Consider the following 14831-nt stretch of genomic DNA (forward strand, 5'->3'; position numbering starts at 1 on the left):
AGCAGACGCAAACAAATGACGTTTAGCAAGGGACTTTCAAAAACACAGGGGGGCACTATTACCTAGCGAAAAAAGGGATTAAAAACGTCTCAGTATTATATATCTGTACATCTCTTCTTTTTTTTTAGTAAGGTTGTTTTGATAAATTGCACAAGAATGTTATCTAAAAACCACAGAAAGGCAGATTATTTTCCTATTTTCTTGGATTAGTGACTAACCAACAGGCAAACAGCCATGAGAAAGTAGCTATACAATTAGTTGTGGCAAAAGATGCATTAGTTCTTGTGATTTAGTGACATTCAGTTTCTTCAGTGCAATTTGTCACCAGTATATTCCTGCCTAGTTTAATACAGTTCAAAACTTTATCAAAGGTCAGAAGGTCAAGGGCCAAAAAAGGGCCATTCATGTATGACTGCAGAACTATGCTTGGGTTTTTTTTAGTAAATTGTAACAACCCTCCACCCACTTCACATTTTCATATTAATGTTTTATTGGTTGATTATGTGTATTTTTTGAGTGTATGCAACAGTCTCTGAGAATGAGTGTGTGTGTGTGTGTGTGTGTGTGTGTGTGTGTGTGTATATGTGTGTGTGACAGGTCTAGTTGACAGAGCAATGGAGCAGTAACGGTTGTGCCCGTGTGTTGGCTGGCCCTGGCCTGTGGTTGCTAATCTCCACATGTCATTCTGCTCCATTTCCCATTCATACAGCCACCCAAAGAGTCAGATAAACCTGGTTCACCCTGAACGGAGGAAGCCAGCAACAGAAAACAGAGTGATGTGACCTGTATGGCTTCTTGAAAAAAATGAGCGATCGGGGCCCATGCCATTGCCTGAAGCCTCTTGCTGTGCATCTCTCCTTCCCTTCTGCATTTTTTTCAGACACTCCGGAAAACCAAAAGCTGCCTGCGTTGCACAATGGGGCTCCATCACAGGGCATGAGGAGCAGAGCTGTGTGGTCAATGCTGAGAGAGGGAAACAGACAGAGGGAAGTGGGGAGAGAGGGAGTCATGAGGAAAGACAGACTGTTGGTGCTACTGTCAGACAGAGATCAACCAGTGGCGTTATGCTGGGACACCTTTGCAAAGGAACCAAGGGCTTGTTGCACATGGCACGGCTGACTGGACATTCTGCTTCTAAAGCAAAGAGTCTTGAGTGATGAAAAGCTGAGATATTCGAACAGTCCAAAAAGGCAAAAACTGGACTGTCATTTGTCATATGCTCTATCTTCAGCTCCTGTCAGCACTCAAGTCTGTTTTCTTTAAAAGATGGCATTTGTGGTTTTACAAAAGACAAAAAAAAGATATTTCTAAATACCTCTACCAAACACACTTACACGCACAAACACATCTGCTTCTGTGTACCTGTATGCTCTGCGCCTCATGCAGCAGTCAGTACTACATTTAATAGAATTGATTGGCTCACCCAATATGGGAATGTAAAAAAAAAAAAAAAATCATTGCCTCTATCAACAGTATTTCTACAACATTTTTCTGCATGTTATTCCATAAACCTGACCCAATAAGAGTTCCTCATCTCCTTAAAACAATGGCACAGGATAACACGCACCCCAATGATGTAAATATGGTTGTTGTGCCACAACTGTGGGATTGGGTGTACAGAAAGTTCAGAGAGACTGAATCTATAGATACTGAATAGATGTTATCTAATATTATCAAACACTGCACCAAGACGAATATCAAAACCAAAGATTCCCATTAGGCTGCCTTTTTGCTTATGTATAAAATAATTCTATACTTAATTTCACAGTAAAAATAATAGTGTTTATAAAGGGAAAAATAAGAAATAAATAAAATCACAATTGAAAGAATTCAGCATCACACGAAAAAGCAAATTGGTAAATTTTGTTAGTAAATTCTATGGATTTCACAAACCATGAAACACACAGTATTACATGTTATCCAAACATAAAGTAAATTTAGCAGAGTTTACAACATATCCAAAAGTTATCATTCATAACTGAAAATAATTCATATTTATGTCACTTCCTCTAACATACCATATTACCACATCACTAATAAGGATATATCGCTCATTTGTTGTTGTTCTGGGTAGTGGACTGGAACATGTGAAATGGTACAAGTGCTGAAATGGTTCATCTGAGTCATTCACTGTTTCCATAAAGCCACAGATTTGAATCCCTGAGGCATATCACCCTGGCTAGGATCTGTACCGACTCCTTTGCAATATGGAAAGTGCTGGATTTGCATACACACTGTTCAGCAGTCGAAGCAATTATCACTCCTCCACTCACAATGACACTACCAAAACTCTTAACCACACTGCCAAAAAAGTAACCAATGAACACATTCGATAGCATGAACTTACTTAAGTGGATGCCTTGTGCTGATTAGACTTGGTTAAACTGTTTTGAATTCTAAAAGGTCTCTTAATTTTTATTAGGAATTTGTTAGTTGATGGACATGTGAACATGTGTTTTCCTGTTACAGAGAGGGAGGCACAGAGAGAGCAAGGCAGGGGAAAAAAACATGGAAATCAAATTTCATCCACCACACATTCACATTATTCACACTCCAGTGTGACACCTTCAGTAATCAAATTTAAGGGTTATGACACTTATAAAAAGTACAAATATTTTTAGAATGTACAAACCTTCATCATTTTCCTTCATATTTATCTCACTTATATTAGTAAAAATCACAGTGAAAAAGAAGCTAAAAAAAACTTTAAGGAAAAAAAAATCCATTCACAGTTAACAAATATCTTTGTCCATCTAGATGTCTCTAAAAGGAGGTTTTTGCATATATATATGTTTGCCAGACTCTGTCCATTTTCTTTTTTTTTTTCCAGTTTAAGTACTGGGTCTATGCTGTCACATCATGCTGGACAAGATGGCTGCAGCTGGATGATATGGGTAGGAGAGGTGGGTGGGGTTGTGGAAAGTGGGGGAGGGGCTTATTGGGAAGGAGGTGTGGCCATAGGCCCCCAGGGTCGCTGTGCCTTGGGAGAAGGAGTCGAAGGGCGGCTCTGAGCCATGGGTCTTGGAGGCGTCCAAGTACGGATCAAATTCGGCAGTGTTCTTCCCTTTCCTGCCTTTCCTGCTCTTGCTGGATACCTTGCGGTTACGGGTCTGAATTCCTTCTTTCTTCATAGTGAGGGGTCTGTTCACCTTTGGGCAGGATGATTTTAAACAAAGAGCTAGTTAATACAAGTTCACAAAAACTACATTTTGTGAATAAATGTTTTTTGTTATTCAAATCTGGAGATCCACTGCTCCATAACTATTCAAGTCTTATGCTTAAAGTTTCAGGTATTATGCTTTCAGGTTTTAAGCTTATGAGTTTTCTAGATATATTTGATCATCTTTCTTGTGTTGTTTTCATAGCCAGACACTTTCTTCAGACTTCCCTGCTGTTTTCTTGCCAGTTGTGGCTGCTGCACTGGCCAGTCACAGAGCTTTATGTAAATTCTTCCTGTGTCTTTTCAAAACAGTTTAGGAAACTCCTCACTGCACCAGTGTTCATACAAAACTATACAATGGATGTAACAATGTGATATTCCCTCTCATCACTTTTTGTTTGGATCAATACTCAGACCCTTTGAACTTGATGAATAACTTGACAATAAAAATTACCTTGACAGGTTGTCAGATTGCTGATAGAGATTTGAAAAGGTGTGTTGGTGGGGAGGTGCTGTAGTAAAAGTGAACTTCTGCAGGTGTGTGAAGAGGAGGAGAACTTACATTGTGCAGTTTGAAATAGAGGCCACAGGCATTGCACACGGGCTCGCCATTCGCATTCCGCCGCCAGAGCGTGGTGGTGCTGGTCTGGCAGTTGGCACACTGTGTGCCAGCCCTCTTACTGACGACCTGTAGGGACAACGAGGAATAGGAGAGAGAGAGAAATAGTAGAAAACAGAAGTTGGCAAATCAGCAAGCAAGGGAGAAGGGAGTGAGAGCAGTATCGAGAGAAAGAAACAGCAGCACAGGGGAAGAGAAAAGAACAAAAATGCATAATTGGAAATTTGTGTAACATTTCTAGGACATGTATGTTTTCCCATAATCAGCTATGCATTACTGTGATAGTTTATGATTTATAAACCACACCGATCTCTTCTTTGGCCTGATTAGGGGTCTGTTTTGTCCATTCATCTTGTGGTACAGGCCGCAGGCATTGCAGAGGTAGTGCCCTGTACCATCCCGCCTCCACAGAGGTGTAGCAGTGGCCCCGCAGTTCACACACTCCCGTGCTTCTGTGACGAAATGGCAAAAGCTCAGTGCATGCAGCAACAAAAAAAGCTTTCTCTGAGAGAACTGGCTAAGAAGCCATGGTGGTGATTTTGAAAAACACAGCAATACAGCTAACTTGCAACACACCACTGAATTCAGACAAGAAACCAGCTCATAGTCAATTCCAAGCCAGGTGATTGTGTAAGTGGTTTTGTGTGTGTGTGTGTGTGTGTGTGTGTGTGTCATTGCCTACCTGTTGGAGACAGTCTCATATTGACACGTAGTTTTGGGGAGAAAGAGAGCGAGTACAGGGTGCTGCTGAAATCCTGAACCTGGTTGCCGTAAGAACTGTAGTGTCCCAGTGACTGGGTGTGGATGTGCGACTGTGGCGGTACGTGAGCGTAGGTATACGCGCCACCAGTGGTGTGGTTAACTGAATAAACTCCCCCAAAGCCCTCGTCACCCCTTGAAGGGCTGGCTCGCTCATCTTTCACGCCATCCTGAAGCTGGAGGTTCTCCTTGCAGTCCGGGATGGGAGACTGAAGGTGGGTCTGCGGGGCTTTAACAGAGGAGAGAGGGACAGACGGATGGTACACGGAGGCACTGGAGGACTGGGGGTGCGCCGAGCTCTTGGAGAAGGCACTGCTATGCCAGGAGGAGGCAGGTGAGGGGTAAGGAGCAGAGAGAGAATGAGCACCAGAGCCCTCCAACCACGGCAGGGCGTTCAGAAAGGGAGCGGAGTACCCCTGCCGCACTGGTGAGAGAGAGAGAGAGAGAGTGCGAGAAGAAAACATGAATCATAAAAGTATTTAAATCAAACAAACCAATAAAGTTATTATAGAACTTATAGTATTACCCTGTATATCTAAATAGGGTCTTGTGTTATCAATCATTTGTTAAAACACTTGTTAAAATAGATAATTTAACTAAATCATAGAATTTTAGCTCAAAGATAATTTCTAATACAATTAAGGGTTTTTGTTTTGTTTTTTTTTTCAACTAGTGCTGGTACCTTCAGTCCTTAGATTTTAAACTTGAATCTAACAAACTCAATCTGATGCACAAGGCCTTCAACAGCATTTTCATACTAAACTAAGCTTTGTTACATTAGGACTAGAAGTAAAGTCCACAGTAATTTTCCAATGGCAGGGCTGGATGTACCTGCATACGGGTGAGGAATGGAGAACCCTTGTCTGCGTGTGATGAGCTCTCACCTGGGCTGTGTCTGTATGCTGCAGCGTTGCGCCCGTGCATGGGGTTGGAGAAGACAGAGGGCAAACAGCCATGCTCTGCTTCCGTGCCAGGGAAGACCAAGTCTTCCTCCATGTGCGACAGATAGCTGGAGTCAGCTGGGTAACCATGCGTCACCTCGGCTGGCATCAGTGATGGGGACACCCAACGTGGCTGCTCTAATGTGGCCTCCATGGACAAAATTTATTTTGTTCCTGAAATAGTAAAAAGAGAAAGTCTAGGTGAATGAAATGGTTACTTACCATAAACCAACAGCCACATCATGGTGGTGTTTAATGGAAAGTCAACAGTTAAAGCATGTTAGATTTTACAAGGACAAGCCCATGAGACGGCATCCTTATACTCTTACAGTACTCAAACTACTTTTATCCTTTACAGTAATTACTAAACAAGAACTATATTTATTCAACTGATAACAATGGTAATTAATAACTACTAAGCAAAGCAAAGCAATGCAATAGTTTATTTGTATAATGCATTCACAATAACTGATGTTACAAAGCAGCTTTACATATGTCCAGGTCCAAGCCCCAGTAGACCAAACCAAAGGCGACAGTGGTGAAGAAAAGGTCTTTGAGCCAGAGAGGAACAAACCTCAAGAGGAACCAACTACTATTTGTTAAGTATTGATTAGTCTGGTGAAAAAGTAATACGTAGATTTGTAATAATTAATACTGTTCTCTAGCATATAAGTATACAACAATACTAATTATTTGTTATAAAGTATACAACAATTTGTTTAAGTATTTGTAAAAAATTAACTAAATGATACATACAGATTCATATTTATTATAAATGCCATTTTGCTCATTTACAAACATGGCATTTATAATACAAATGAATATGAACCAGTTAGTTACCTTTTTACAGCAGGTGTAATAAACTGATATTGCACAAAGGCATGCCTTACATATTTGGCAAGATAGCATGGCATATATGTAAGGCATGCTGCAGCATGAGAATAAAAACAAAAGAGACTCACAGAGCAAAACCCAAGAATGTTCAGGGCGGGGAAGCCACTCCATGACACCTGGTGCTTCTGTAAGCTGACTGCTGTAGACTGCAACAGGTGCTGCTTACCTGGTTGCTTACTTTGCAGGTGTGTTAGTAAGATGTCCAGGAGCTCTAGATGAGCAGGGATGTGTCGCTGCTCTCAAGGGCTGGACTGAAAAGGAATGTGCCATGGTGGTGTGGGTGGCAGAGGTAAGCCAGGGCAGGGGGTGTGGGACATGGGCGGGGAGTAGCCAGTACAGGGCAGGCACTTAGCTTGAGGAAATGCTGTTGTTTTGTAAGACACACCTCCAGGACCAGTAAGCCCTCAGATATCAGTTAAGCTGTCCCTACTGTCATCCCTTTTCTGTAATAATACAAACGTATAGACCAGCAAAGATTCTTTTTTTTCACTTTTTTTTTTTTTTTTTTTCAGCAAGACAATATGCAGAATCTAATTTAAAATCAAAATCTGTAAATAAAATGTACATTTCCTGCCAGGGGATTTTATTTGCTCTCATCCAAATAACTATTTATTACTAATACTTAAATGAGAAAAAAAAAATTAAAAACAAACAAAAACTGCTGCCTTTTTAATGTAGATATAATAATTAGAGCCCAAAGTGCTGGAATGCATTATGAGAGTGCTCACCATGTGGGGACGTAAGATGATCAAACAGCTTGGACAACAAAAATTCTCTTCACTTGAATCCAAGGAAAACCAAAGAAAAAAAACCAAACACAAACCAAACCAAACAATCGAGATGAAAACCAAACCAAAGATAAAACAAAAGGAAATTTAAGCTGTTCGGTGCCAATAAAAGATGCAAAACAGAGCTTTCTATGGAGCACAAGTGGGGCAGTTGAGAAGAATGGGGAGATGCAAATGGACAGAAAGTCTGCAGTCATGGGAGAGAGCAGTGCAGAGTTGCAAGCGGGCAGCTCAGCTGTGGGGAGGTCATTTGTTAATCAAAACATACTGTTCCTGTTTCCTTTGTTCATTCAGTTTTCAGGGAAATTAGTGAACGGAGTAGCAGCCACAGAGCTGTCTTATGTCCAAGGCCCTAGAGGCCAACCCGAAAAACAGCTACACCTGAGAATTACAGCATAATGAAGATCCAGCCATATTCAACATTGCTTGTTTTTAGATTACTCTGACTGAGAAATAGCACACACACACTGCTCAGTCACAAAATTTGAAACCCCTGACAGCTGAAGTGAACAACATTGATTATGCAATGTCACCTGTGACAGGGTGGGATATATTAAACAGAAGGTGAACGGTCAGTTCTTAAAAATGGCCAAGCGTAAGGATCTGAGCGACTTTGACAAGGGCCAAATTGTGATGGTTAGATGAATGAGTCAGAGCATCTCCAAAATGGCAGGTCTTGTAGGGTGTTCCTGGAATGCAGTGGTTAGTACCTATCAATAGTTGTCTGAGGAAGGACAACTGGTGAATTAGCGGCATGGTCATGGGCTCCCATGGCTCACTGATGCATGTGGGGAGTGAAAACTAGCCCAACTGCTCCAATCCCACAAAAAGGCTACTGTAGTACAAATTGCTGAAAAAGTTAATTCGTAACTCAAGTACTTCAAACCTCAAGTATGACTCAGCTTGAAATACCATGTTCCAAGTCTCATGGAAGACAAGCATCAAGACCATTTTCTATCCTGGCTCCTAGATGGTAGAACGAACTTCCACTTGCCGATAGCAGAGTCCCTTGCAGTCTTCAAACACAGACTGAAGACCCATCTATTTTTGGAATATTTAAATGACCACTGACCCTGCACCTATGTTGACTAACTCAAACTAGTGCCTATTGTAAGGGTATTGTTTATTATACTGATGTTGACTGCTCCTTTGTTGACTAACAGATTCTAGTATGTATTGTTTATTGCACTTATCATTGTATGAAATAGAGCTTATGTATTTTACATTTCTAGGCAATAGTATTCTAGTTAATTGGTATATTGGACTCTAACCTACTGTACTGGTTAGATGAGTAAATGACAAAGAACTTTTGTAAATCACTCTGAATAAGAGCATCTGCTAAATGCCATAAATGTAAATGTATCCCACCCCTTCACAGGTGACATTATAACAAGAAAATCAATGTTGTTCACCTGTTGGTGGTTTTAAATTTTGTGGGTGAAAGGTGTCTGAGGAATCCAAAAAACAAGCAATGCTGAACATGCCTGGACCTTCTGCAGTAGCTCAGGCGTAGATGTTTTTCAGACTGGCCTACAGGGCCTGAGACATGAGACAGAACTGGCTATGGAGACAGACGTGGGCTATGGCGCAATGGAAGGTGGTGGCCTGGTCTGGGGAATCACATCTTTTAAATCATGTGAACAGCCAGGTGGATGTGGTGTTTACCTGGGGAAGAGATGGCACCAGGATGCACTATGGGAAGAAGGCAAACTGGTGGAGAGTGTGATCATAATGTTCTGCCACAAAAACTTGAGTCCTGGCATTCATGTGGATGTTAATTTGACATGTATAATCTACCTATACACTGCTGCAACCAAGTACACCCATTCATGGCAACATTATTCCCTAATGGCAGCGACCTCTTTCAGCATGAAGCAGAGACTTGCCACACTGCAAATGTTCAGGAATGGTTTGAGGAACATGAAAAAGAATTAAAGATGTTGAATTGGCCTACAAATTCCCCAGATCTGAAGCCAATCTGTGGGATGTGCTAGAAAAACATGAATATTCCATGGAGGCCCACCTCGCAACTTGCAGGATTTATCTGCTGATAATGTCTTGGTACCTGATATCACAGGATACATTCAGAGGTCTTGTGGAATCCATGCCTAGATGTGTCAGTGCTGTTTAAGCAGCATGAGGGGGACCCACACAATATTAGGCAGGTGGTTTTAATGTTATGGCTGATCGGTGTATATCTGAATGGTGTTGACATCAAGGGCACTGGATGTTAATGATGTACAATTACTACAAAAAATTAATTGGTGAGGCTTACATTACAAGAATTACTACATATATCTCCAACAAAACCAAAATATGCATGGACTTTATAAAATCATGATAAAACTACAATAAAAAAAAAAAAAACCAAACAGATTATTATCATTATTTCAACCCTATTCATAGTAACTGGAGCAATCAAAATTGTCCATTTTGCATATGTCCAGATATCACGGGCCATTTCCTCCAAGGCTTTTTAAGAATGTAATATTCAGAAGACAAGATTTTCCCCCTGTCCTGCTGATGAGTAAAGAGACAACAGTGAGCTCTTCAGGAGATGAAGCCACAGCCTGCTAGCCTTAATTTAAGAGGGGCTCCAAATGTGGGTCAAAACGACTTTGTGGTCCTTGCTGGACTTAAAGTGAAGTCTTGCACATGTATTTTAACATTACCATTGGTAATGACATGCCTGACATTTTAAGAAGGCACATTTCAGAGTGGAATAGATTTTATTTCTATACTAACACACTGTATCTCAATATTCTCACAGCATTAAGATTAGATTCATTGGTAAGAGTAGTTAAAGTGTCACACTAACATGTTATAATAATCCTTGTGCTAGGAAATTAGTGCAGGTGAATGTAAATCTAATTTAAATAACTAATCACAGTGCATTTCACAGAAAAATCTTACAGAATGATTCGAGGTTTTATTCTAAACATACAGCATGGGGCTGGTAGCTTCCCGGTAGTTGGAAGTTTTTATGAATAACTCAAAGGGTCATCATTTCAATACAAGAGGGCAATTACTTCATCTTTAAAGGGGAGTTTAGCTTTTGTCAAATCGCTAAATGTTAATGCACAACCACATTTGACATTCGCTAACACATACTCAGAGCCAATGCTTGAGAGTTGGGTACAAACACTAAAACGGTTATACAAAACATTGATCTGTGACAGTTTCATGTGGGTCCTAAGCAGAAAACAAAACAAAAATATTTCCAGTAAAAAGACAGGGCCTCATAGTTTATACCCATTTAAATCAGCAGTTCTGAAATCCCTCAATCTATTCAAATGTTGACCTAATAAATGAGAGCAATGGTTTTCACACAGATTCAGCTTCTGTCCGGTTAGAAATCATACCATACATGTGATTCTCAAATTCAAATTTTCTAAGTTTAAAAATAATTAAACCAATTTTTTTAAAAATCATGTCAGACTGCATTAATTTAACATCTGACACTCAAAGTTTTGAGTATTAGCTAGTAAAAAAAGTACCATGAATACCAATAATACAGGTATCTCTCAACTGTGGCTAGCATCATAAATATTTTTAGAGCAAAAAGCAGAATAATTTAAAGTCATCTTTGTAAAATTATTATAAATTGGTTCTATGAATCATTTGTCTGTGGAGCACAAAGAAGTGTAGTTAACCAGAACCAAGCAGCCTCATGAGCACCCCCATGCATGCACTTGAATGAGGCTGGGATCCACCAGGCTCTCATGCAAAGGTCGATCCACTGAGAATTCATAGGGGGGTTGCAGTCGTTGGCGCGAGTGTTTCCCCCCACGCTGTGGGATGGGAAGCTCAGAGTGATGGGCAGGGAGAGGGTCTGTGAAGAAGTATGGATGGAGTAAAGCCTGGGAAGGGAGAGAGAAGGAGCGAGTCAGAAAGAAAGCAAGAAAATGAAAATTTTTAAAAATTCATTGTAAAAATAAAAAATAAAAATAATTGTATAAGGATTACAGAGAAAGAGAGAACCCACAAAAGCCAAGAGGACCATTTTAGCATTGCTACAATAATACTTTTAACAGCACAATATGGGCCCTGTATCTAGGGTTGCTGAACAATAAATACAGACTCAGTATAGTTATGATTTGTATGAACTGACCTGTATGGCACTGACCCTCTGCTTGGAGGGATACACAAGAAATTTCTTCAGCAGATCAACAGCCTGAGGGGATGTATCAGGCACAATCTCTTCCAGGGGAATTGGTGGGTTCTCTTTAAAAGTGATCTTATTGTAATCTGGCAACTCTGCGATTTCCTGTACAAGAGACAATGATATTACAGTTGAAGCCTAAAGGACTACAATCATCAAATTGATTTAATGACTTTAAAAAATGTCATCCTTTTCACAATCTTTGACTACTATAACAAGTTATGGCAGTCTAAAATGTATCATCACTATAAATTACACTGCCTCTTTTGCCTCTAAAATTAAATGTGTTACCAAAGATGATTTTCCAAAATGATGGTGAATGTTAATCTTAACCTTACCTTAACCCTCCATTCTCCAACATCCCTGATTAAACCTATTAGCAATGAAGCCATTGCAGGTGGCTTCATTGAAAACCACTGGCTTTGAGTGCCACCAACACAGGTACCACCAAGGGTCTTACAGGCCAAACTTCAAGGTTAGGAGTTCCCAGGACGCGTAGAACACAGCACAGCTGCTCAATGTCATTCTCTCCAGGGAACAGAGGCGAGTTATTCAGCAGCTCCCCAAAAATACAGCCCACTGCCCTGCAACAACCATCCATCAGACCATCTGCATGTGAGAGGTTAGCAGCACACCTCACCTGATCGCTAATTAACCTCTTTTCTGTTGGACTACTCAAATGAGTAAAACTGCTGCCATCTAGTGTATGCTTTTCAGAAGGCACAAGACAGCATAACACACAGAACCTACTGGACAAATGGAGCATTAAAGATTTTAATTAAATATTACTTTTAAGTAAACAGTGAACTTGTAATGAATAATAGTATTATTTTAACAGTAATTTGATCCTTGCAAATGACCTTGTTTTCTCATTAGTCTTGATCATCTGCTAGATATAATTATGAAACATGATGTTTTAAAGTTGCATACCAGAGGTCTACTCCTTCATCATATTTCCGAGCACCATAAAGAAGCTCTGGAGCTCTGTACCATCTGAAACACATCAGGAAAGGTTTTTCACAATAAAGGCACATTTAAGATTGTCTTACCAGGTTTGAATCTGATTTGAATTTTGTATATTTTGTTGCTATCATGAAATGGGAATAACTATCTTACATTTATCACCATACCTGAAGCTTTTCAAATATCCAGCATCAGTTCCTGCCATCAAATTATCCAAAAATATTGTGAATATGCTTACATATTTTAATGTTTTTTTACGAAGGGCATAAGTGGACTGACCCTACAGAAATGAGCAATCATGCAGATTCTGAAAGCTGTTATTAACACTAAGTGTAGCCACTTAAACCTCCTTTTTATTCAGTTATAAATCTAAATCTTAAGGTTCATTATAGTAACCACTGTAAATTAATCAGTAACTTCAGTGAACCTTATATGAGTAAGTTTCATGTTACCCTGAAATCACCAGCAGATACTTGAAACTTTTAAACTTCATCATAGTTTCAGCATAAATGCCTAGAAAACCATAGTTTCTGCATGTAAACTGATTTTCATTGTGTCTACTTTTAGGTAGAAAATGCTGCCGTTATTTGGAACTATTTTAGATTTAATTATATCTTTAGCTTTCAACTTTTATTTGAACTTTAATGTGAAGGTTCACAGTCAGACAGATAATACTACCCGTGTCTATGAACAACCAAGGATAAAACAACCAAGGATAAAACTGAATGAACAATTCCAAACCATCTAAATTAGTGTTTCTTGATTCATTCCATAGGTATTCATTTCAGGTATACTGTGAACTGCATGGTGGGTCCTGAAGGCTGACCTAAGAAACACTGATCTAAAATAAACATAATAGTGGCATATTAGGTGACGTCTCACTGTTCTGATAAATGGACCTGATCCTCACCTGGTGGCCACTTGGTGGCTGTACAGCTTCTCTCCATTATTGGAAAAAAGCCTGGCTAGACCAAAGTCAGCGATTTTCAAATGACCTGTCGAGCTGATCAGAAGGTTCGCAGGCTTCAGATCCTGCATAAAACATGTATTTACAGTATGTATAAATAAATAACATGAATCAAGTGAATTAGAATTTAGTCACATCAAATATGATTAATGTCTGGCTTACAAATCTAAACCACTAAGCAGATCTTTTAAATTCTAGGTGTGGTCGCAGCGGTTGTGGTAGCTCAGTGGTTAAGGTACTTGACTTGTAATTTGAAGGTTGCTGGTTCAAGCCCCACAACTTCCAAGTTGCCACTACTAGGCCATTGAGCCTTAACTTAACCCTCAATTGTTCAAGTTGTATTCAGTCATAATTGTAAGTCGCTTTGGATAAATGTACATTCTGCTACGAATGTTGTATTTCAAAAGTGTTTAGATCATATCAGGTAACAAAGGAAACATTAATCTGATTTAAATATTATATTATACTCTGCTCTCTAGAGACATCCTCATATGACATCAAGACTATGGAAAAGAAGAGAATTTTGCAACTGGAAACAAAAGCCACTTACTCTGTGCATGATAGAGTTTTCGTGACAGAATGCCACCCCTTTGAGCAACATCATCATGTATCCTTTTACCTGAGATTCAGTCAGGGGCCTCTGAGAGTTTCGAATGACTTCTGATAGATCTGATAGCATATATTCAAAGACAAGCACAAAGCCTGTGCCATGAGGAAATACATCCTTCAACTTTACCACCTGAGAAAAGTAATGAGTCAGAATTAGACAACTAAGGTCAGTAGTACACCAAAGTATAAAGGCCACATACAATGAAGCAGACTCACATACTGGTTGTCTTCAATTTCCTGAAGTGCTTTAATTTCTCTCAGAGCTTGGTTAGGAATTCCATCTTCTAGTTTTCGAAGGGCCACTTTCTTTAAAGCCACCGTCTCTCCGGTCTAGAGAGAAAAGGTTTACAATGAACAGCTAGCTACTGCATAATGTAGTTTTAGCGTGGTATAGCTTTAAGGTTGGCAGCAGGCAGCCTAAAAGGAAATTCTATATTCCTAAAATAAAGAGTAAACCCTTACTCCATTTAACAGAGGAACGTGTTTTATTGTAATATGCAATTGATTTAGCTAGTTAGCTAGATAGCCAACTAGCAAGCTACCTAGTTACAGGCGGCTTACAACATTAATAAAGGAAATAAAGCTATTTTCGCTACTAGGTAAAAATATTAGAGTAGATTTTACCTCGATGTGTTTAGCCTTAAAGACAATTCCATGAGCTCCTTCGCCAATTCTACCAAGAATGCTGTACTGATCCATGGCTTAAGCAAAACGAGCCAGCTAACTCCCAAGATATCTGATTCCTTAACTATAAGGATTTAAACGAAAACGAACAAATATCGAAATTGCTAGCTAGCTGACTATATGACTCAAACATGGCACTCGCGACGTTAAATCTGTAGCTAGCTACTTGGCTAAGTAGCGAAAAGAGGTGCGTGTCATGATTAGCTAGCTACCTCATCCGCCGTTTCCATGGATACCAAAGCACGGAGCTAATGCTTTCAAAAAGTACCAATGCAGGACAGACAT

At 39.7% G+C, this 14831-nt stretch overlaps 2 protein-coding genes across 2 annotated transcripts; both read right to left on the bottom strand.

Moving 5' to 3' along the window:
- Window positions 1-2852: 2852 nt before the first annotated feature.
- Window positions 2853-6455, bottom strand: gata1b (GATA binding protein 1b). Its single transcript, XM_027007610.2, has 6 exons — window positions 6442-6455; window positions 5423-5653; window positions 4462-4962; window positions 4086-4231; window positions 3723-3848; window positions 2853-3149 (listed from the first exon to the last, which is right to left on the bottom strand). Exons 2-6 carry the CDS (start codon window positions 5631-5633, stop codon window positions 2853-2855), a joined length of 1281 nt encoding a protein of 426 aa, XP_026863411.2. The 5' UTR covers window positions 5634-5653; window positions 6442-6455.
- A 2945-nt stretch (window positions 6456-9400) lies between these two features.
- cdk20 (cyclin-dependent kinase 20) lies at window positions 9401-14762 on the bottom strand. The gene is made up of 8 exons (XM_027007578.2): window positions 14487-14762; window positions 14079-14192; window positions 13804-13992; window positions 13197-13318; window positions 12254-12316; window positions 11784-11907; window positions 11273-11428; window positions 9401-11021 (listed from the first exon to the last, which is right to left on the bottom strand). Exons 1-8 carry the CDS (start codon window positions 14559-14561, stop codon window positions 10830-10832), a joined length of 1035 nt encoding a protein of 344 aa, XP_026863379.2. The 5' UTR covers window positions 14562-14762; the 3' UTR covers window positions 9401-10829.
- Window positions 14763-14831: the final 69 nt, after the last annotated feature.

Source organism: Electrophorus electricus, chromosome 23, assembly GCF_013358815.1.
Source record: "Electrophorus electricus isolate fEleEle1 chromosome 23, fEleEle1.pri, whole genome shotgun sequence".
NCBI lineage: Eukaryota > Metazoa > Chordata > Actinopteri > Gymnotiformes > Gymnotidae > Electrophorus > Electrophorus electricus.